Source organism: Myodes glareolus, chromosome 24 (assembly GCF_982192425.1).
Source record: "Myodes glareolus chromosome 24, mMyoGla1.1, whole genome shotgun sequence".
NCBI lineage: Eukaryota > Metazoa > Chordata > Mammalia > Rodentia > Cricetidae > Myodes > Myodes glareolus.
Window position 1 is genome coordinate 33933897 of NC_142049.1, and position 25618 is coordinate 33959514.

At 41.5% G+C, this 25618-nt stretch overlaps 1 protein-coding gene across 1 annotated transcript in view; it reads right to left on the reverse strand.

Annotated features, from left to right (window-relative positions):
* Positions 1 to 25618, reverse strand: part of Gabrg3 (gamma-aminobutyric acid type A receptor subunit gamma3) — a 530971-nt gene that overhangs the window by 34432 nt on the left and 470921 nt on the right. Inside the window, exon 6 of the mRNA XM_048434738.3 lies at positions 16921 to 17058. Coding sequence (XP_048290695.1) covers positions 16921 to 17058 — 138 coding nt within the window. The remainder of the gene's footprint in view (positions 1 to 16920; positions 17059 to 25618) is intronic.

A 25618-nucleotide genomic window follows, 5' to 3' on the forward strand; every position in this document is an offset into this window, starting at 1 on the left:
GACCTCCACACAGCAATAAGACACAGCTCACTGAAAGACAGACAAAGCGTCCACAATGTCTATACTACAAGGGCATTCTTTTGTCCTGTCCCATATAAATAGCTGCTCTTTATTATGAAGAGGAGCTTTATCTTCAGTCTAGGACCCCCAGATAAAATGATTATGGTGCCCAGTGATGCAGCTACTATCTCTTCTTTTACAAGTGAAAAATGTGAGGTGTTATTTGCGCTTACAGCTTACCTCACAGTGGGTACCTAGTCTAAAATCATTTGCAAACCATGTTAATTAAAATCAGAACAAGGAAGATTTGAACTTGAGTGAAGAAAGATAATTAACAGCAAATACTCATAGTACAGTGACAAGACTATGACACCTTTACATGGATCTTTGGCAGACTGTCAAAAACAGGTTCAGGGGATCACATAGTTAAAGGAAGAGAAAGCCTGAGCAAAGAACGCGAAGGCAGAAGAATCCAAAGATAACTTGACAACTGAAATGCACAAGAAAACTAAAAACTCAGAGGCCAAGGAGAGGTCAGCGGGAAGACCTCAGGTAGATATAAAGGCTTTGCTTCTTCTCCACGCTTTCCTAAATTACGGTCAGGTTGCATGCGGCAATGGCAATGCCAGCGCCATGTGTCCAAATACAGTGCATTCAAGGGAGTTCTGAAGTAGTGGAGCCCGCTCATCCTTCCTCAGGTGTTCTGGATGCTGGGCACAGGGCTGAAGAACTTGGGGTTTTCTCGGCTGGATTTTCGTTTTATTTATGTCTGATGACAGCCTCATTCTTCCATCTGGAAATGGGAATGTTTGTCCTGTGTCATTGTATGTTGGAAGTATGGTGTTTTTTTTCCAGTAGAGGTACTCACAGTTAAAAGATTTCCTTGAATTGCAGATGAACCTAAACTTCAGATCTAAACTATCGTAATTGTTAGACGCATTGTGGATTTTTGAAATTGGATTGTACTTTGAGGACAAGGGGCGAAAGGTAATAATTTAAAATGATGTGTTCAGATATCAAGTTGACAAGAGGTGGAACTGTGATTGTTAACCTCAATTGTCCACGTGGTGATGTCTACAGTGCCCTAGGGACCAGGAGGGCATGCCTATGGAGAGTTATCTTGATTGATGGTTAACCTCAATTTTCCATGTGATGATGTCTACAGTCCCCTAGGGACCAGGGCTTCGGGTGCCTATGGAGGGTTATCTTGATTAAGTCCATTGAGAAGGAAACACTTGACTGCTGTCACCAGTGCAGAATACTGGGTTAGGATCCTGTACTGTTTTAAATATATATATATATATATATATATATATATATATATATATATATATATATATATATATATATATATACACATATATGTAAGCTGTACACAAGCTTGCCCCTTTCTCTCCATTTCCTGATTACAGCTGCTATGTGTCTAGCTGCTTCCAGCTCTTGTTCTTTCGGCTCTCTTGCCATCATGGAGTGTACCCTGCAACTCTGAGTCCAAACAAGCCTTTCTCCATTAAGTGACTCAGAGTCATCAATTTCTCACAGAGACGAGAAAGGAGCTAAGTTCCTGCAACATATCACCATATGCTAGTAATAGCATAACAAAACCTGGGGGCAAGGATAAGAATCAGGAGCTAGTGTCACTGTAGTGATCCAAAATGTCTAACATACTTAGGCTGCTTTTGATTTTCAACCTCTCTACAGGAAATAAACCATATAAAATGGAAATGCTTTATTGTTGATTTTGTACCTTAAACAGATGTAATATAAATGATCATAACGGTCCTAAAGGGATTAAAGGACATGGGGATAGGCAAAATCAATTCTCGCATCATGGATGCGACGTAAATTATAAAACTATTACTGGAAAATTCCAGCTTATGTGGGAATCCCCTCCAGTGACTGCTGACGGTGTGACTTCAAAGGGCTGGGGAGGCTGCTCAATCTTAAGAGCGCTGTGGGTCCAGAGGACCCCATTCTGGTCTCTGTGAGCACCTGTGCACTCCCAACACTCACACAGACACGTGTTTACATGACAAAAGTAACCCTTAACTATCTCTGACACATTGTGAGAGAGTGGTGAGCGACAGCGGAAGGCTGAAGAAGGGGGTGCTGAGGTGGAAAAAGAAACACAAAGACCATGTGACTCACAGACAACAGAAAGGGAAGTGGCCGGTCTGGGCACCAGTGGACCTACAACACTCAATGGAAGGGAATCAAGTCATGTGAATAAAAGACAAATTTTCTGATTTCTAAATTACATCTTGATAAAAAAAATGTACATTAAGAACTGTAAGTAAGTCAAATTGAATAATGGATCAAGATGGAATTGGGGTTAATGGTGAGAAGACCAAAACTAGTGATTTAAATGAAAGAATAGCAAAATATATATGGAAAATATGATAAATATGAAGAGACACAATTCACTGTTATAATTTGTTGGCTGAGGCTTTCTGTCCCTCCTGGTCCCACAGTCATTAAGTCTCAAAGAAATCACGCAGAGGCCTACATTAGTTATAAACTGATTGGCCCATTAGCTCAGGCTTTTTATTAACAATTCTTATAACTTATATTAGCCCATAATTCTTGTCTGAGTTAGCCACATGGCTTGGTACCTTTTTTGGCAAGGCAGTTACATCTTTCTTCCTCTGAGGCTGGGTCACAACTGTAGACTTAAACTTCCCTTTTGCCAGAATTCTCATTGTCCCACCTCTACTTCCTGCCTAGTTGCTTTGCCTATACTTCCTGCCTGGCTACTGGCCAATCAGCCTTTTATTAAAAATAATACAAGTGACAGGATAAAAGGCCATTGTCCCACAGCACTAGTTGAGAGTTCAATGCTTCTCTGTCTGCAACTGATAGACCTAGACAAGAGAAAGATAGCAAGGAAAGAGAGAACATAAACTCAGCCTCTGGGAAGCTGCTCATTAACAGTGCTGCACATGCCTTCCAAGTGTGCAGAGACTGTAAACAGCCACAAGCAAAATGGAGAATTGCTGTCACAGTGGTCTTTGATCGCAACACAACCTAAGCAGAAATCAATGCGGAAGGATTAATGGAAATTTTCCCAGCACTTATTGGTGTCCATATGGGTGACTCAAGTAAAGTGGAAAAGACGTCAAACTAAATGAAAATAAGAGATGTTAAATGTATAAAAAATCAGAACTAGAAAACTGTCTGAAATTAATAATCTGAGCTTCTACTTCAAAACAACTCAAAAAGAGCACAATGAAGTAGGATGTGGGGGATAAAGAATAGAAATCAGTGATATTGACAAAGAGATGGATTGGTCAAAACTCAGAGAAGTAAATCAAGGACTCTTTGGAAAGTGGGAAGATGGATGAGAGCAAGGAGCAAATTATCTGTGTCCTTTGGGTATATGTCCAAGAGTGGTATACCTGAGTCTTGATTCCCTATTTTCTGAGGAACTGCTATATTGATTTCCTTAGTGACTGTGCAAGTTTGCACTTCCACTAGCAATGGGGAACCTACTCAAAGGACTCTCCATCTACCACAAGCACACTTGCTCAACTATGTTTACAGTAGCCAGAAACTGAAAACAACATAAATGACCCTCAACTGAAGAATGGATAAAGAAAATATGGTTCATTTACATGATGGATTATTACTCAGCTGTTAAAAAACTGACATCATGAAATTTGCAAGCAAATGGGTGAAACTAGAAAAAAGTCATCCCAGGTGAGATAATCCAGACCCAGAAAGACAAATATGGTCTGTGTTCATTTTTAAGTGAATATTAGCTATTAAGTAAATGACAATCAAGCTGCAATCTACAAACCAAGGTAAGGAGAATCAAGGTAAGGAGGAAGGCTTTCGGGGGGACACATGGATCTTTCTGGGAAGGAGAAATCGAATAAATTTTATGGGTAGACTATGTTGGGTGGGTATAGGAGCAGAAATGATCAGATGTGTGGGAGGAAGGAATGGAGGGAGAGAGTGTGGTGAGAGCCAGATAGAATTGGGGGACATGGAGAAGTCATGTAGAAACGAGTGCAGTGGAAACTTCCTAGAATCTATGAGGGTGACCCTAGTGAGGACTCCTCATAATGGAGGATATGGAGTCTGAACTGATCAACTTTTGTAACTAGGCAACCCTTCCAGTGGTTGTATTCAGTTGAGTTGTTGGTTGAGGAAGTCCCCTGGAGATCCCTAAAAACTTAAGTTGACAGAAGGTAGCTCTCTGAAAACTGACAGAAGAGCCCCATTGCTGAGGACAATATCCGCACAGCTCACTGAACATAGAGGGGCCAAGGTGGTACATGCATGGAGTTTTTGCTAGTCTCTTTGACTTGAGACAGCACTCTACAGGTTCTGGACATAGAAACCTGGACATCAACCCAGCTACAAAACTCTCAACCTACAACCTTTCCTGCCTGTGAGATGTGCTGGGCAATGGTGGCCCAGAACTTGTGGGAGTGGCCAACCAATGTTTGGCTGACCCTGAAGCCCATGCTACAAGAGGGAGCCTATGCCCTACAACCCTACCTAGATGCCCAGGAACCAGAGACTGGATAGCCCAAGGACTGAGGGTAAAAGCAAACACAACTGGCAGAAAGAAAATCAATGACATGATTCCTAATGATATTCTGCTGTCTTCATAGACCAGCACCATGCCCCATCATCCTTTCCTCTGGCAGCAGATTGGAGGGGGCACAGAGACCCACAGCCAGACATTATGCAGAGGGAGAATCTAAATTGGAGGCCCCTATTGGGGAACCCCACAGAAGAGGGGGAGGATAGACTGAAGGAGTCAGGAGGGATGGAGGTCTCTGGGAGAACATGACCCACCAAATAGACTAAACAGGGTTCACAGAGACTGAAGAGGCAAACACAAGTCCTCCATGGACCTGCACTTGGTCCTCAATGTATATGTTGAGGCTCTTAGCTTGGTATTTCTGCAGGACTCCTAATAGTGGGAATGGATATAGCTCTTACTCTTTTGCCTGCTCTTGGGACTCTTTTCCTCATATTCGGTTGCCTTGCCAATCTTGTCCAGTCTCAATCAGAAGGTTTTTGCCTTGTCTTATTGTATCATATTTTGTCCTGATAGGCTGTAGTCTTTTGGGGGCCTGCCCTTTTCTGAAGAGGAAACTAAAGGGGAGTGGATCTGAAGGACAGGGGTGGGAGGAGGGAGCTAGGAGGAGCAGAGGGAGGAGAATATGGTTGGGATGTATTGTATGAGAGAAGAATCTATTTTCAGTTAAAAATGAACAAATGAACAAATAAATAAAAATTACCCACATCATAAAGATAGATTTTGGGGATTCAAAGGTATCATTAATTTATATAAATACCTTCTCAAACAAGATATGAACATTTCAATGACATGAACCATGAAGCACAGCTCAATCTGAGATAAATCATTTGAATAGTTCTATAAGAATTAAAATAAATTGAGTTTATAATTTTAAAAAATTTCCACAAAGATATCTTTAGTGCAAGTCTATCTCACAGATAGCCATGATAAATACTCAAAGAAAAATTAATTCTGCATTTTTTCTGGTTGTGGTTTTCTGTAGCCATCTCCAGCTGTTGCAAAGAGAAGTTTCCTTGATGAGGTGTGAAAACTACATTTATAGATTGTTGTTAGGGATTATGCTGGTTTAGTAAATTTGTGGGTGTAGGTTCTCCTCCATGATGACACTAGCACTGAGTAATTAACTAGGTTTCCAATATAAAAATGCAGAGTTGTGGAGCTCTGACCCAATGGGTAGATTTCCATGCACTCCCACACCAAAGGCTCAGGGAACACTACAGAAGAGAGGGAAGGAAGGTTGTAAGAGCCAGGGCATCAGGGATTTTTCTGTGTGATTGTATCTCTTAGTAATGTCAGAAGCGACACCAATCAAGTTTCACCAACATGATGGCCTAAATATGAGCTAAATAGGATTACATCAATGTGCAGGTCAATGTGAATGGGGAAAATCCTGCACAAAGAACTGTAAGCAGCTGAGGAAAGCTGGGAGTGGGAGAGTTGGGCTTCCCTGGGGAAAAGCATTTGGCTACCCAGAGCCAAACAGTCAGCCCTGAAAACATACTTACAGGTAGCCTTGTGTGGACTGATCAGGATCCATACATGTGCCTATGGCATACCAATTAATGAGAAAAGGGTCCATGAAGGAGAACAGAGAGAGGCACATGGGAGGTTTAAGAGGAAGGAAAGAGGAGGGAGATCCAATTAAAATCTCAAAAGAAAGAAACTTATCAATTATACTTGATCTCTTTTAGAAAACATCAAGGGCAAAAATAGCTTTCTCTTCACTCTACAAAGCCTGCATTCTTACCTCAAAACCATGGGAAAGAAAATGAGAGATGATTATCCCTCATGATTATTACTGTATACCTCTTCAATACCAGCAGATAGTTATGATATAAGCAACATGTATAGCATGAATACATACAAATGTATGTATACATACATATGACAAGCAGATGGAATGTCAGAAATGAGGTGGGTTCAGGGTTTTAACATCCACCATGTTAATGGAAAAGTCACGTGATCTAATATCTAATCTAGATGAGGTATTTGGGAAAATAAAGAGTGTTGATTCACCATACTAGAGAAGTCACTGTGCCCTGGTAAGAGCCAGGAGCTCAAACTTTCCAACATACAGGCCATGCACCAGCCCTTTCCACCACTCTTTCCCAGATGCAGTACTTCCCAGAAACCACTGTTCTGTCTGAGTGGGAAGAGTTAGGACCCCGAAGACTCAGCTGCTGTGTTACCCCAGCTCCAGCAGGAGGGATCTGATGTCAGCTGAGTGGAAGGAGTAAAGACCCGAAGACTCAGCTGCTAGGTACCCCCGGCTCCTGGGGGAGGAGTCTGACATCAGCTCACTTCTCAGTGCCAAGCATCTTGATGGAGCCTGATTCATGGGAAGTAGATAGCTAAAAAATATCACTGAGTCATCAAAAGCATTTGAGGCAGCTTAGGGGGTCTTTGCCTTATTTTCATTTTCTTTCACCTTTATTCTGAAGCAATCAAAAAAATCCTATAATTCTTTTCACATAGAATCAATAATACAAAGTTTCATGAAATACTTCTACTTCTACATTGATATAGTAATCTGAGCTATTCAAACATTGTTTTAGAACACATATGCTTACTATCACGGTGGTTTTCACTGTGAGGAAGAATTGATGGATGCTGTCTTGTTTTAAAAACTCTCATCTTCATACTTTTTCCACTTTTGAGTTTGTGAAAACATAACATTAAATTTCTTATATCAGTATGCCTTACAGTTGAAGGAAATAAAACTTGATACACACACACACACACACACACGGATTAGAGAAAGTTTATACAATGTTTTTATGCTTATAAAGCTTAGAAACCTCAAAAGTAAACCTCTAGAATATGTACTAATGGTTTTAGAAGGTGACTGTGGTGTAGGAGGTCCTTCTGTCTATGTGTTGATTTTATTGGTTAATGAATAAAGAAACTACCTTGGCCTGTTGCTAGGGCAGAACTTAGGTAGGTGGGGAAGATGAAAATGAATGCTGGGAGGAAGAAAGGCAGAGTCAGAGAAAAGTCATGGATCCCCTGCCTGAAACAGACACCAGTTAGAATCTTTACTGGTAAGCCACTGTCATGTGGGGATATACAAATTAAGAAAAATGGGTTAAATTAATATGAGTTAGCCAATAAGAAGCTAGAACTAATGGGCCAAGCAATGTTTTAATGAATACAATTTCTGTGTGGTTATTTCGGGGCTAAGCTAGCCAGGCAGCTGAGATGAACAAGTGGGCCCTCCTCCTACAACTGTTATCCAGAGATGTCAGGAGATGACCTTTTGTGATTGGCTTTGTTTCAGCAAATCCACAGCCAGCACAGAACTGGTAAAGGTGTCAAGAGTGTCTTTCACCTTACAACACAGTGTAAGTGTTTTCCTTTGGTCAAATTGACTATTTATTCTTTCTTACTCAATAAACTTGCACCTTTTTCTTGGGTCTGTTGTACAGTATCAAGACAGAAGAAAGAATCTCATGAGTGACAGACATGTCAGGGTGCCTAGTGTAAGGTGAATGCAGATACCTTATTGTCAGTGACTCCTTCATCAGCATAAGAGTAATATAAACATAGACCTGGAACACAGTCTATTCTACATGGAGAAAACAAACTTACTTAAAAGCAGCACTCCACGGAACCAATGTGGTGTTCTAAAACTCCTTCCCTAAAATACATTCTGACTTCAGTCAAACAAAAAAGACCTTAGGAAAGAAAATCTGTGGGTTGATGATGTGGCTCAGGCAACAAGGACATTTGTCACCAAACTTGACCAGGTGGGCTGAATCCCCGAAACCTGTAAGGTGGAAGTTGGGTTCTGATCTCCACATGTGTATCATGGCATAGTCACTCACATACATGTACATACACTGACACAAACATGCTGGAGTCCCCTGCTATCAACGCTGCAGTTTACTACGTCTGGATACCTCTCTGAGCGTGGTGTAAACGGAGGACTCCCTTTGCAGCCGGACTCCCTCTCTATGTTATTTGGACAGTGTCTCTAGGCCCGGATGCCTGACCTTATTTGGAAGCTGTCTCTGATCTTGGATTTCTGACTTGTCTTTAAATGTGACCTCTGGCACAGTTCCCTTCAAATGTCTCCCCATATAATAATTAGGTCTTTGCCCTCCAGCTATATGAAAGGACGGTATTGCCAAATGTAAATTAGGTAATGCCCCTGTTGCTGTCTCCATCCTATGTATTCCCCTTACTCTGAAATAAAATCGAGCTGTAACACTGAAGCTGTCTCCTGGATAGCTATTTCTACCGCCCTCTGAACCCTGCTCGTCCTGTCTACTCTCTCTTCTCTCATGGGCCAGTGGCCACGGGGAGGAGGGACACCAGCGTAAACAGGTAAATAAATGTATCAAATCTGGAAGAGGTCTGTACCAGGAAAAGACTGGGATCCATATCCACCTACCCTGCCTCCCAGAGACTCCCGCATTTCCACAGCAATGTTGATGGGCTGGTGGGCAGTCGCCAAATCAGATCATTTTCCATTCCAGTGGTACTAACTTCACACCATCCTCACACCAAAGTGTTCTGCTAACTCCTTTTTATCTGCAAATGTATTACAAAGAAAGAAAAAAAAAAACCGTTCCAAAGTTCCGGATCCCTCTACTGAAGACACATTTAGGGAGACTACGCCTGCAAGTCTCATTAAAACTGTGGGCTTGCGAGCTACTTTTCATAAAAGAAATTTTGTTCTAAGTTCAGCATAATTAGTCCTGATGAAAGGGCTAGTCACAGCACTGTGCAGCTCCGAATAAAGCTCCTACGTTAAGAACTTCATGAACCGATTTAAAAATGCCTGAGTGCCAGGGATCAGTAGATAAGACCGACACAATCTGACAGCGAGCCTTGGAAAAACCAAAATCACACAAATCTTACACCACTGAAAAAGCTTTAAAGAAGGAAATGACTAGACTGGGCTTGTCAGAGTGATAAGAAAGCCTATAGGCCCAGGCCCCGCACGGCTGCCCAGGCATCAGAGGTAGGAGCTTGTAGCAGTGGGAAGCCCTACCCCTGTTGTCTCACATCCAAATGCCTTCGCTGGGTTCATTATTTGGCTAGGTTTTCTTGAAAACTCTGGGTCAGGTCCGTTATGTAAAATGAACTCTTTCTGGCAGTGATATCCTAGTAAAAACTACTGGCATCACAGTCAGAGCCTGAACTCATCAAGGCTCATAGGGAGTGTACTGCCGGAGGTCACGTCTGCAACCCGCCAGGCCTACCTCCCTCTACGAACAAAGACATTGACATGCTGGGCTGCTCAACGGGCCCAGCAAGAACCAAACCGGAAGCACAAAATGTTACAAGCGAATATTCTCATCTCTGTATGAAAGACAAAAATTCATTTAGGTTTGATGGTAAGAATATTTGTTTAGACAGGATCTTAAAGGAATGTAGAAGTTAATTTAAGAATTCAATCGCAGATTTTCATCTTTCAGTGGAGAGGTTCATTAGACCAAGCAGAGGTTTTTTCCACTTTCCTCCATGGATTGCAGAGGGAGGATGACTTGGTAGATCTTGAAGGATTTTTTTTTCTCTCCACTCAATGTTGTAGCCAAAGATGCTGTCACAACTTTTGAAAGGATAACTGCGAACCTAGACTAGTTTATTTCCCAGACTCCATTTAGGCAAACGTGAAGAGGGCAAGGTCTCACTTCATTCTATCAAAGGTATTTAAACACATTCTCTCTCATTGAACTAAATGCTAGCAGCTGAATTAATGGACTATTTCCTAAAGACAGCTAATGCATCAATATCTCGATCCTCCCTCATGAAAAGTGCATGCAGGCAATAGTAACAGACATTATTTCCATCTATGGATAGCGACTGTGCACTTGACATCTGTTAGTTCACTGAACTTCAACAGCCATTTCCTTTCACGTGCTGTGGTCATAAGAACTGCCTGAGGCTGAATTCTGAGGCAGAAATGCCTGCCTCAACCCCAGTAAGACTTCCACTTCACACACTCTGCAAAACAAACAAAACAAAACAGAAAAAATCCTTTAATGATAGCGGATGTCCATCTCTGGCCCAAGCTCAAAGAAGAGCCAGGCACAGATAGATTTTACTGACATATCGACAGCACAGGCTTACGTGCTCCATATAGGCTGTCAACCTGAATAGTTTTTCTGGTCGCGGCCCCAGGTTACTATTGTTCTTTTTAAAATAATGATGATGGGATGGCCCCGCGGCTCACGGAGTCCGACAAGGATGGTCGTGAGTCCCTGCAGCGCCATGCAGCCAGGGGAGTCAGGCGGGCGGTTACAGCGGATAAAAGGCTCATAGGACATAGTATTATTTAAAGAAGAGGGAGATATTTATTGCTTAAAGAAGAGAAAAACAGAGAGAAAACAAAGACACGCGTACACACAAGACGAGACAAACACACACACACACACACACACACACACACACACACATGCACGCACCCACACACGCGCACCAGAGAGAGAGAGAAAAGATGGCGGCGGGGGGAGGGTCAAAAGTGGCTGGGATGGGCATGGTTAGTTCTTAAAGTGTCCCAATGGAATAACAGTTACACTTTCAACAATTTAAATAGACACAGGTGTTGTAGTCTGTCTGCGGAGCAGGTGGGAGAGTCACACTGCAAAGGTATCAGCAGAATTATTTCTTAAGTACACCACTGCTGCTTTCTTGCCTAAGGGTCAGAATTAGGGTTTTCCTAAGAGAACCAGGGACTTTTCAGCAGACAGGGACTTTATGCTTGTCACCCTGCACTGCCCCCTTGAGCTGCCCCTCCCACGCATGCTCTGTGGTAAGGGGATAGGCCTCAGAGCCTGCTGTAGGAGAGAATTGTCTCTTTTTGTTATGGAAATAGGACCTAACAGCCGGACAATCTTGGTGACCAGACGTGAGCAGAAACTTTTTCAGCAAGCCTAAACTTTAATCATGGTACCAATGTTTCCCTCTGATGGTTTTGAAAGACTCCCCGCTGGGCGTCTTCCCTCGGGAGAGACCCCAAGCCCAAAGATCAGTCGAAAGCACGCAGCCGAATGCAAACAGCAGGAGGTTTATTGGTGGATACACAGGTACCTGGGCGACAAGTCTCTCGAAGAACTTGCGCGCCTGCAGGTTGGGGATAAGGGGTTTTTATAGGGGAGCAAAAGCGCGGGTACAGAAGCAGAAAAGCTTTCATTTCATTGGTCAGTTCAAATAAGGCTAAGCTGAGTGGCACATTCTTGACCTTTTACCTAAATACCAAGGAGGGGGTTGTCCAGACCCACCTGGATACCAAGGAGGGGGCTGTGCTACCTGTTTTTCTTATCTCTTCCTGCCTTCCTAGCTGATCCTGACTCACATCCTGTCACAGGACAAAAGGCTCCCTTCCCCTCCCTTACAGCAAGGGGCCTGAATTGTCTGTTTCTAAGGCCCTGCATTTCAGCATAAAGGGTGGTATATATAATTTTTTCTTTACAGTTTCTATCAAGCCTGGTGAGTGGACCAGCTCTCTCTATTCACACTAGAGACCGCACTCCTCAGCTAAGGAGCATGCTCAGTGCTCAGTGCGGTCTACTCATTGCCACGGGCATACTGGAGGCAGCACGCCTCAGCTAACTTCAACGCTATGTAATTTAATGCTCCCTAAGCACGCGGACTAGGACATTCTTCATTTTATCAGTTTGATTACTTAGACTTCCTCTTGCATCAGGGAGCTCACTTGTGATGGTCACAGGAACTGCCCAGGGCTAGGGGCACAGAGCAGTTCTAATGACACAGGACCATCTGGCCCCATGGTGCAGCACCTGTCCTCTGTGCTTAGAGTGGGTGGCTGGGGAACCGTTGAAAGCTTTGTTCTCGGTATTAAACACTGGTGACAATGGAAGCTTCAGATACACAGTGATGGTTTTGGACTCTGGACAATTACCGAGCGTTGCTTCTGTACTTAAAGCATGAATCAACATCAGAAGTATCAGCTGTGGTCACGGCACGGTGATGCTTTAGCATCTGACCGACAACTAGACTCTCCCCAGGTCCTCGCCGGAGCCTGCCAGCGAAACATGCCAAAAAAAGTTACTACGGCAATTAATTTTTGAGCCCCAGGCTTCTATTTGATCTCACCATCTAATGCAATGGTGTGTTTGAAAGCCTAGCGACTACAATCTAGCCACGTGAGAAATGGTTCTGAGTCTTTAGAAGATGGCTCTCATTTTAGCTCTCTGCAGGATGTATTTCCGAAGAGCTGGCACTGTGTTCCTGAACCTGTTCTGCATAGTTTCCTGAAGGCTGAACCCCACCGAATGATCACACACCATAGCCCAAAAAATACCACATGTCCTGACTATATTATTTAGAAAAGTTGGCTAAGGTTCATGACTGTCTAGGACAATTTTGATACAGCCAAGGCAAGGTTTAGCTTCTAAATGTCTTTGAGAGGATGGTAGCTCATTATGAAGCTCTCGGCACCATACTCTTCCTCCTTAAAGTCTGAAAAGATTATTTTCTCTTGATTTCCATTGGCAATTTTGTTATCTCTAAAATTCTTTGACTCTTTTCATGCCTAGAATTTCAGTATTTATAGGTTGTTATTTATCCCGGTACAAAGTCAGACATCTGTGTTAGTTTTGCTTCAGTCTTTTCTTCTACATGTTTAAAGACACACTTCTAGTTCGCCATTAGATAGTCTGGAAACTTCCTTTTCATTGACCCTTTGCACAGGACAGTTTACTGAACTTGAAAATTCAATTTAATATATGTTTTCTCTCTTTTAACTCACTGTCTATGAGCTCCGTTTCTGGGACTCTAATTACTGTTACTTTTTTTTTTTAACCAAAGACACTTACATGAAAACTTCATATGTCATCTCTCCCACTTATTGCCTGCTTAACTCTAAATTATTATATAATTTGATGTTTCCTAATGGTTAGCTTTCATATTTATCCCCATATCTTCTCACTTCTTATTTTAGCTGATCTTTTTTTGCATTCTCAATTAAAAAATTACAGAACGTTCTTTCTTACATTTCTAAATGGTGTATTTCTTGTTCAAAAATCCAAAAATCAGTGTTCTCTTGTGAAATTATCCATACTTTCCCTTTTGGGACAAGGACTTGCTATACAGACCAGGGTGGTCTTGAACACTTGGTGATTCACTGGCCCATTGAATACTGGGATTAAAGACAATGTGCTACCACACCCAACCCATCATTTTTTTTTAAAAAAATAAGTTATTTCCATCCTAAAGCCATTGTTAGGTAGCTTCACTATCTTAATCATCTCTTGGTCTCTTTCTCTTCTTATGAGGTTTTTCCTTGGGTTTTGGTTAGTAAAATATGCATTTTTGTGAAATCTAAAGAATGTCAGAACTGGGAAGGCATTTCCTCAAACATTGACTGCTACCTCCCCAGTCCATTTAATAAAGTCATGACTCTTCATCCTTCCGACTTTTATCACTTAACAGTAAACCAATCTACCTTTCAAACCACAGTGACACCTGCCCTACAAGGGATATTCCCCTTTTATCTTTATATTATTTTACTTATTTTATATTCTTTTCTCATACATTGTTCCTGATCACAGAACCAGTCATTAAATATCTCCCAACTTCTACCTAATTTACTTTATTTAACTGCCTAATTTATTTTATGAGGCCACTGTCACCCTGACACCCAAACCACACAAAGATTAGCAAAGAAAGAGAATTATAGACCAATTTTCTTCATGAACATGGATGCAAAAACACTCAATAAAACACTCCCCAACCAAACACATCAAGATCACCCATCATGATCCAATAGACTTCATTGCATATGTCTAAGGATGGAATAACATACAAAAACCAGTCAATATAATCCACCATGTAAACAAACTGAAAAAAGAAAAAAAAAGCCATGATCATCTAAGATGCTGGAAAAAGACTTTGACAAAATCCAACATCCCTTCTTGATCAAAGAGATTAGTAGACATTAGGGAAACAAGGGGCACACCTAAACATAATAAAGAAAATTTATCACAAGTCAATAGCCAACATTAAATCAAATGAAGAGAAACTCAAAGCAATTTCATTAAAATCAGGAACAAGACAAGGTTGCCTACTCTCTTCATATCTATTCAATATAGTAATTGAAGTTCTAGGGGGAGCAATAGGGCAGCTGAAGGAGATCAAGGAGATAAGAATTGAAAAGGAAGAAACCAAAGTATTATTATTTGTAGATGATACGTAAGTGACTCCTAAATTTACCAGGGAACTTCTATAGCTAATAAACACATTTAGTGAAGTGGATGGATACAAGATTAACTTTAAAAACAAAGAAAAACCCTCCTATACACAAATGATAAATGGATTGAGAAAGAAATCAGGGAAATGGCACCCTTCACAACAGTCACACATATAAAATATCTTAGGGTAGCACTAACCAAGCAAGTGAAAGATCTGTATGACAGAAACGTCAAATCTTTGAAGAAAGAAATTAGAGGAGATATCAGAAGATGGAAAGATTTCCCATGCTCATGAATTGATGGAGTTGACATAGTAAAAATGTCTATCCTACCCAAATAATCTACAGATTCAACTCATTCCCCACCAAAATCCCAACACAACTCTTTACAGACCTTGGAAGGGCAATGCTCAACTCCATAAGGAAAAAGACAAAACCCTTTCATAGTTTATCAGGTAGCTCTTCAGGACCCTTTTGAATATGTATATGGTTACTATGCAATTTTTGTCATTAGATATACTTAATTGTTTAATCAGTTTTAAGATGATATATTATAATTACAAAGCTGATATATTACTCTAGTCATCAGTAAAATAATTTATTATGGGATTTTTCAGAGCAAATCCTATTCATATTAGCAAACAGCAAGATCTTATCTTTACATCTGCTAGAAGAAAGTCAATTGAGAGACAATTGACTATAACAACTAAATACCAAATACAAGGAAAAAGGTCACAGACATAAAAAATTAAATTAATCTATGCATACTTGTCATATAATTGATGCTATACAATAGGAGTAAATAATCACAATGACATAAAATTAATGTTCTCAATGTTATTATAAATTTAGAACCATCTTAAATTTTACAATAATAAAGTAAAGAGTAAAAACCTGTTACTAAAGGACATTTTCACCAGCTCCTTCTACTTGAGAAGTCTCCGGGGCACCTAAGTCTTGGGAGAGAGGATATAGCAGAATCTGCATTGTTGGGATGCCCCTGGGAAGGGGAAATAGAAAAGATCTTCTGAGAAAATTGGGAGCATGGGTGTGGGGAAAGAAGGGAGGGCAGAAGGGGAGGAGGAGGGGAGACTGGGAGCGGGAGGAGAACTTGAGGGAACTGAATAGCTGAGATTGGGGAAAGACAGAGATGAGAGCAAGGAAAGAGATATCTTAATTGAGGGAGTCATTATGGGGCTAGCAAGAAACCTGGCACTAGTGAAATTCCCAGGAATCCACAAGGATGACCCCAGCTAAGACCCTAAGCAATAGAGCAGAGGGTGCCTGAGCTGGCCTTGCTGACTATCTTAAATGCCACCATAGAACCTTCGTCCAGCAACTGATGGAAGCAGAGGTGGAGATTCACAGCAGAGCAGTGGGCTCCCAAAACTCAGCTGAAGAGTAGGAGGAGTGAAAATATGAGCTCAGGTTACCTGAGCTAATAATGGAAGCTTACCAGTTCTGGCCTGACAGGGAAAGAACCATCATAGGACCAAACTAGATCCTCTGAAGTTGGGTGACAGTTGGATGGCTGGGGCAGACGGTGGGGCCACTGGCAGTGGGACCAGGATTTATCCCTACTGCTTACACTGGCTTTTTAGAACCCACTCTCTGAGGATGGATACCTTGTTCAGCCTAGATATAATGAGGAAGGCCTTGGTCCTTCCTCAAAGCAAAGGGCTAGACTTTGTTGAATCCCCATGGGAAGCCTTACCCTCTCTGAAGAGAGCATGGGGGTGGGGTGGGGGGAAAGGTGGAGGGACCAGGAGGAGGGGAGAGAGTAGGAACTGGGATCGGTATGTAAAATGAAAAAAATAGATTTTAAAAGTAAATAAATAAATAAATGAACTAAAAAAATAAATAAATAGAAATAAAACAGATTTACACATCACCCAGTCCCGAGCAGTGCAGTTAGGATTACATAAACCAGGCAGTTCTGAGCAGCCTGGTTAAGTTCGTAGATATCATGCCTCCATAGAGTTTACTCAAAAATAGAAGTCAGTTCCAATTGCTCCGATCTTACCCAATCTTAAACCTTTAGCGTATTTTCATTATTTAATCAGCTGTATTTTCTTAAATATGGTCCTGAGTGCTCCTGGCTACGTAAGAATCATCATTTAAGCATGCAATGGAAATCCACCAGGGCCTGGCAGGAGCTCGGCAAGCAGGAGATAAAGGTCACCGACCTCTCTGTCAGTGTTCCTACCTGCAGACGTTGTCACGATTTCCGTCGTGTTTCTGAGGCCCATGAAGTCGAACTGATAGAGCCGCCATGACTTCTGGTCTGCTGCCTCCACCGAGTTCTTCCTCCAACGGTACACCATTTCTTCTTTGGGGTAGCCATCTGAAAGCAGAGCAGACATCAGCACCTGCACATTTAGATCTACGAAAACATGATGCCAAAATGTGTTTCTGATCACCTAGCAGGGGCTATCATTCTGGTTCTGTTTTCTCTCATTTTTCAGAGACACAGAGAGAGACTCCAGATGTCAAAGGACAAATGACAAAGGACACTACCACCTGCCTTCAGGATGAACCAAGGATTGCTTAATCAGAAGCCCCGCCATGCTTCCACGGGTGCAGTAGGTAGGAGACTATTGGCTACACTTATTTTAACCTTGAATCATGGTGGTTTGACCTTCCAAGATCAGAGGCTTTTTCTACTGTTAGCATAGGCACCAATTCTGCCTTCCTGGCCTAAGCACAATACCTATTTTTGTGTTTCCCATAAAGCCATGTGTGGAGCGATCTACTAGAGTGTGGTTGACTTACTAGGAACTACATCCTGAAGGAAAACACCATCTTCCTCATCTAGAAGCTAACAAGTATCAACCGCTTCCGGGGTAGGCATAGGGGCTTTGAACCACCTCCACCATATGGGAATGTTGACTGGCTTGATTTTGTGTAGGTCGTGTGCAAGCAAGCATACCTGTCGTGAGTTCACAAGTGACAGTGTTCCTGTCATGTTGAGAGGACACTCTTCCCTCTAGCCCTCCCTGATTCCTGGCTCTTACAAGACCCTTTCTTCTGAGGTGGAACAGCGCCCCTTGGCAGAGCTTCCGGGTGTGCGGCTCAGGGCCTGCACTCACCACTGTCCTCATTGATCTCCCATGATTCCCAGCTTTTCGACAGACATCACAACTAGAGTGGCCGGGTACATATCTGTTTGTCAGCTCTACCTTCCCAAAGACTTCACGTTTACTCATTGGAAGAGTATTTTTTTTTGTTTATTTGATTTTTTATTAATTTATTTATTTGTTTATAAAAATTTCCACTTCCTCCCCTCCTCCTCATACCCTCCCATTTCCCCCACTCCCTCTCCCCCCCCAACTCCCTCCCCTTGGAAGAGCATTTTATAAGACCTTCCTCTGAAGTAGGCTTTATTCAGTGACCAGCCTCCAAACTAAAGCCATTCAGACTCTGCAGTCAGTCAGTGGACAGGAAGTCACGAAGGACAGGAAGTTGGAGCCAGAACCCCCTTCTAAATCCCTGGTGCAGTCTGGCAGCCCACTTGCAGAGAAGCAGAGCTTGTGTTTTTGGTTATAAGCCTAGTCTTTAATCGCTGAGCCATCTCTCCAGTCCGAGAACTGAACCTTTACGGAAACCTCCCATCCATATGTCTTTTCTCCCTCTTGACATTTTATGTATGATATACTGAATTGAAAATTTTTATATAAAACTCATGATTAATATCTATGCTTATTTTTGTTTGCATGCTTAGAAAAGATAAAATTACCTTCTTAAATGCTCAGACAAATGCTTCCGAATTCTGATTACAGTTTGTGGGTCATCTGTTCCAACGCCTGCTGCTCTATAGTCAAGGACTGGGCAGGCCAGCCTTGCTTTTCTATGCTTAGCCTACCGCTCTGAATTAGAATGTTCTGCTCAGTGGTATCAAGTAGATGAGAGCAACCGCCGGACTGGGGTCTTCGAATTCCAGGCTTCCCCTTACCTATACTCATGGGCATCAGAGCTCACTGAGTTCTCTCCTCTCCTTGTGAACTGCCGCCAGGACTCTCTTCTCTCCGAGGACTAGATTCTGAGTCCTACTGTGTCAGTGTCAGTGAGAACCCCGCCTCTGATGGTCGCATTGCTATTCACCGTGATTGATGCCAATTGGCTTGCTGGTTTGGGTTTGATTTTTTTTCCCTTAAGCTGGGCCATGCTGTGTTCTTAACAGACTGACCCCAAGTTTCCCGCCTCATCTGCTCAGGGATCTCACAGTCCTGCCATCCTGTTAGGCTTTCCTTACTTCTCTCTCTAATTTGTTATTCCTCCTAAGATTGTTTTAGTCTGGGGTCTTTCTTTTTGACTGACCCTGCACAAGATAGTCACAATATTGTTTGCTAATTCTTTACTTTTTTCTCTCTTTGCATTTGGTTGTCAATGTCTTAAAGAGAAAGTGTCTGTCCTTAGAAGACTACAGATTCCATATCAGCAAAGGAAAAGTCTTCCCATCCTCTCTTCCCTCTGGCTGGCTCCATGGTGTGGTTGCTGAAGTGTGAACTCCAGAGCGTACCCCTCCCCCCTACCTCCTACCATGATGCTCCTATGATCTTCAGCTCCTCACTGTGAGACTCAGAAATAAACCATCTTCCAATTTCTGAAGCATCACTCAGAAAAGTCGAAGATGTAAAGGAGACCCCACCGTACATGACATGGCAGGGCTCCACCCTGCCTTACTGTAAGAACATGACTGAAGTTGGGCACACTAAACCCAAAGGATTCTTCGTTAGCTCACAGCTCTGGAAGCTCAAGAGCATGGTGCCAGAACCGGCTTCTAGTCAGGGGACCTGGAGCAGTCAGCATAGACAGCTATGGTGGCCTGCATGTCCAGCAGTAGAAGTGCGAGCAGAGAAGTCGCATGAGGTCCCTGCAAAAAGCAAAATGGAGCTGCTTTGCTTTGTAATGATCCTCTCTCAAGATGCTCAATCCCGGTCCATGAGCACAAGAGCTCGTTCTCTCGGAACAGCACACATCCCTTGAAGCATCATCTCCAACAAGGCTGTACTGGACAGAGGCAGAGACACAGCTACTCAAACCAGCAGCACACACACTTGTGCTAATTTAATTATGGCTTTGTGCTTTCATTAAAATGGAGACTGATATAATTTGAATGTGAAATTTCCTCTATGGACTTGTGTCTTGGGCCATTAATCCCCAGATGGTGGCAGTATTTGTTAAAGTCATGGAACCTTCAGTATGTAAAGCCTTGGTGGAGGAAAAGGGTAACCCAAAGGTGAAGTCTGAAGTCTGACAAACTCCACTTTGTATACTTTATTAGCTTCTTGACTTTGGATGCAATGTGACATGCTCCTGCCACCGTGCATATGAGGCCTTTATCTCTTAAAGTTAAGTTGCTTTTACATCAGGTACTTGGGTCATAACAATAAAAAGGGAACTAATTTGCTATGGTTTCATTTCTGTTATTGTGATATATTATCTTAACAAAAAAACAACTGAGGGACAAATCGGTTTCTTTGACCTACAATTTCAGGTTACTGTCCATCACTGCGGGTAAGTCAAGGCAGGAACTTAAAGCAGCTAAGTCACAGCCACAGTCAAGAGCAGAGAAAAGCAAGTGGTCCATGCCTCCAGGCACTCACTGGCTTGTGTTCTTCCATCTTCTATAATTTGTGACCTCCTGCCTCGAGACTAATGTTGCCCACAAAGAGCTGAATTCTCCTCCGTCAATTAACAGTCAAGATAATCTCCTACAGACATTTCCGCAGCCCAACCTGATTAGATAATTCCTCATTAAGACATTTTAAACCCCAGGTGATTCTACGATGTCTCAAGTCAATATAGTTAAAAGGTCTGTCATCACACACATCACAGGTGAAGCGTGGTGCCGAGCTATCAATGTGCGAACAGTAATCACTAAACCATTCCGAGGGAATTGCAGGCTTGTATAGGTGCTCTGTACCAGAAAAGTCTTGCACTTGCCATAACCACAGATGACACTGCAAAACGACAAATCTTCGATTTTTTTCCCCATCTTTTGTCTTATCTACCTCTAAGGAAAATAGGAAGATAGTCTATTTTCTTAAGTCGCACTACATATGCCAAATTAAACACTCCTAAGAAGGAAATCAATGAGTAGATTCACCATGAGAAAAATCCTAACAAGCTGTGACCTAGTTGCTGGCCAAATAAGTAGAAGGAACTCTTTAAGGAAATGGGAGAACTGTCAAGCCAATGCATGGTGGCGCTTTCATGGATGCTGGGCCTGGCTGGCTGCTCCCTGTTGTTATGGAACCTGTGATAACTTGGTGAGGTAGACACAGAGATACAAGAGAAGCACTGGCCTGCCAGGAGTCAAGCAAAGTCTACACCGGGGAAGCCACACAGTATTTTGTATTTATCTGAATGCGTTCCCCAATAAATAGGCAAAGGAACACATGACGTCTACAGAACAAACTGATGCTGTGTAACTGGTGTACTAGGTTCCCTTGCACCCCTTCAAGGGAAAAAAATAAAAGCTTATTTAGCAAATTAAATAGTTGCTTTGAAATTCAGTAGATTTATCCAAAAAATAGTTGACTGCGTGGCATGAATTCTCAGAAAACCTAGCACTGAGATGGTGTGGTGGCATATTCCTGTAATCCCAAAGTTTGGGAGCTAGAATCAAGAGCTTCAGGAGTTCAAGACCAGGTCAAAACTAAACATAGAAATGCTAGAATTGAATAACATCATAAAATCAGATGAACCTAACAGACATCTACAGAACATTTCATCCAAACACCGAGGAATGCACTTTCTTCTCAGTAGCTCAATGTGCTCAGTAGCATATTTCTCCAAATGCAACCACATAGTAGGACGCAAAGCAAGTCTCCACTGGTGCAAGAAATTGAAATAATTCTCTCTGACCACCATGGACTAAAGCTGGGTATCAGTAACAAAAGAAAACAGGCATCATATAAACTTGTGGAAACGGAGCAATTCTCTGCTGGATGAAAATTGAATCAAGACAGAAGTCATGGAAGAGAATGAAAAACATTTTGAATTGAATGACAATGAAATCACAGTGTACCCAAACCAATGGGACACAATGAAAGTGGTTCTAAAGGTACATGCATAACACTGAATGAACACCTTCAGTTTATATTGTGTAGCGGCACACCTAAAAACTCTAGAGCAATGAGAAGAAATAATCCTGAAAAAGATTATGTGGGAAGAAATAATTCAACTTAGTATTAAGAATCAAATATATAAAAACAAATAAATAATTACTAAGAATCAAGGTAGCAATAAATTAGTTCTTTGGTAAACCAATAAGATTAGCAATCCTTAGCCACACTAACCAAACGGTAGATAATTTAAAAAAAACCCAAATAAATAAATTAGAGGCAAAAGAGGGGCATTACAACAGATATCAAGCAAATTCAGAGACTCATAAGGATAAAGTGTTAAAAAAATTGTATTTCAGCAACTGGAATATCTAAGAGAAATGTCTAAATTTCTTGACATATGGCTTATTAAAGTTCAATTAAAATGAAATCAGCAATTTAGATAGATCCATGAACCACACTGAAGTAGACCTAATCAAAAATCTCCCACATCTTCCTAAAAATGACCAGAGAAGGATAAATTCAACACAGAAATATACTAGATCCTTAAAGAATTAATGTTAACACTCTTTGTTGGGATCTACAGACCCTCAGACCCTGAGGGTCTATGACCTCTTGACTATTGGAGTAAACAACTTGCTTTTCTATGCTTGCAGCTGCTCTGAGCATAGAGCTTTCATGACTTCCTGAAAACAAGGAAGTAGCTTCCGGTGGGCTTGCAGTAGAAAATCCCCAGAGCTACGGCTTGGCCTTTAGTTAAGGAGAGCACTGTATAAGCTGGGACCATAATAAAATTGGCATTCTTGCTTCAAGAATGACTCACATCTCTGTGTGTTCTTTAATCCTCAGACCCTTGCCTGACCATGGTTCCAGGTGGTGCAGGCACCATAACTCCTAAAAATATTATTCCCCCAAATAAAGAATACTTCCTGATTCTTTATGAAGTCCTTATTGCCTTGCTACACAAACTACATAAAGACCAATCCCCACCCAAATAAATTATAGGACAATTTCCCTTATGAACATAGGTACAAGAATTCTCAATGAACTGCTTGTAAAAATGAATCTAAGAGCACATCAAATCACCATGATCAAGTAGGCTTCATCCCAGACATGCAAGGAGTATTCAGTATATATATAAATCAATAAATGTAATCCATCACAAAAGAGACTAAAAGGCAAAAGCCACGTGATCATCTCATCACACGCAGAAAAGGTCTTTGACAAAGTCAACACCCCTTCATGAGAAAAGTCCTAGGGAAACTCAGGATGTAAGAGACTTATCTCAATATAATTAAGGCAGTTTACAGTCATCATTAGTAGAGAGAAACTCAAAGCATTGCCACTAAAATCAGGAATAAAGCAAGGTTGTCCACTCTCTCCATACTTCTTCAATACTTGAAGTCTTAGCTAGAACAGTACAACAACTGAAAAAAATCAAGGGGATACAAACAGGAAAGGAAGCAGTCAAAGTACCTTTATTTGCAGCTATGACTGTATATGTAAAAGATCCTAAAGTTTACACCAAGGAACTTCAGCAGCGGATAAACGTCCATGGCAGTATATCAAATTAACATACAAAAATCAGTAACCTTCCTAAATATAAATGACAAAGAATGCTGTGAACAAAATCAGGAAAACAATGCCTTTCACAATAGCCTCAAAAATGTATCTTGGGATAACTGTTAACAAAGCAAGCGAAAGATCTTTATAATAAAAACTTCATGACATTGAAGAAAGAAATTGAAGAAGACATATAAAGATGGAACCTTCTCCCATGCTGATGCATAGGTAGGATCCATATCATGAAAATGGTCATCCTACCAGAAGCAATCTACAGATTCAGTACAATTCCCATCAAAATTTCAACACTATTATTCTCAAAAAAATAAATAAATAAAAACTAGCACCAGCTTTATGGAGAAATACAAAAAACTCTGAATAGCTAAAGAGATCCTGGATAATAAAAGAACCATCTCAAATTACAAGTTGCATTGCAGAGCTATGGTAATAAAAACAGAATGCTATTAACATAAAAACAGATATGTTAACAAATGGAATTGGATAGGAGACCCATATAAAATTACACACACCTAGGCAGATTTGTCTTTTTGACAGAAAAGCAAAAAATACATACTGGAGAAAAGGTAACACATGGTGCTGGTCAAACTAGACAGCCTCATCTAGAAAAGTGAAAATGTACTCATATATATCACACTGCACAGAACTCAACTCCAAATGGACCAAGGACCTCAGCATAAGACCAGGCACTATGAATCTGTTAGAAAAGAAAATGGGCAATAGTCTTGAACTCATCAGCGCAGCAAGGGCATGATTGTTTAATTTTTAATATGTATTTTGGACATTTTATTTATTCATTTGATGAAATTCTTTTTTGTGTGTGAATACATGTGAAGGCCTGCAGAACTATCATTAACCAGGGCTGGCTATATCTCAAACCGACAGGAAGACTTGGCAATGTCCACACGATACTAGTTTTGCAGGCATGCAGCTATGAGAGTCAGGAAACCATGGAGGCTTTTTCCAAGATTTAAAAAAAAAAGCCACAGAAGACAGACAATATGGAATGGAGTCAGATTCCATTCAAGGATCTACGGGCAATGCAAAAACGGCTGACAAAGAGGCAAAGCCACAGGAGAGAGAGAAATCGAAGTGTTTAGATGGCAGGAACATGGACTGTCTCCAGGATCAAGCTTGGGCCGGCCAATGGTAGTCCCAGAGGCCTGTGAGTTCTTGCCTGCTACACTGAGAGCAACTCTCCCCTAGATGGTTTTGTTCAAGCAGAGGCCACCTGTTATAGGTATGTCCCTTTTAAATGTGTGTGTGTGTGTGTGTGTGTGTGTGTGTGTGTGTGTGCGTGTGTGCCTGCGTGTGTGCATATGCATGTGTTGTATGTATGTTATGTGTGTGTTTATGCCTTGGAACTTTCAATGTTCATTAGGAGGCTTTGGAGAGGGGAAAGTAGAGGAAAATTGTGTAATTATATTATGAACTAAAAAAAAGAAAAGAAAGAAATAATTTAAGAAGCCAACACAGCATAGCGTTCACGTGTGCAGTTTGAAGTTACTTCATCCCTTCTCATCTGACATGGATTCTACCATGTAACTCATGAGTCAACATACACAGACATTCACTATGATTCACTAAATCACGCCACATTTTACTTCACGATTTTCTGTTACAGGCTGTGCATCCCACCAACACAATACTTGGGACCATTAACAATTTGTATTTCAATTTATCTCTGTTTGAGGAATACTTGCACCGGAGTAATGAATGACCAGAGGAACAGGAACCAAGTCTCAATACAAAATTTGTTTAAGTTTCTTATACCCACACCATGGATGTAGTTTTATACAGCATCATTCTACTGACACAATAGCTTTATACGTGATGGATGATGAAAATGAGTTAGGTTTCCTTTTAGAAAATTAATTGTAATGTATGAATTGTAGGACGAAAATTAGAGAGGAAGGTTTAGAGGGTTGCTGAGTGGTACAAGGCTGCCTGAAATTAGTGCCACAGGAGACAAAGGACAACCTGAAGGATGCTGGGTAGAAGCTGTTCTCATGGCATCCTGCTGTGGGCATTTTCATTTGTTTAGCTCCCATAGCCATCACCTCTGGAGATTGTTTTGCATTTGGTCAAAGCAGGAGAATGGGGCTTTTCTCACTTGGTTTCTCAGCCCAGAGACTGCTCTAAGAGACGCATTATATTATATTGCCACGCAATCTCCGATGCCGGGACTGAGGCTTCTCAGTCTCCAAAGAAGAGCAGGCTCACCTCTCCTCCAATCATGAGTCAGCTCTGGAA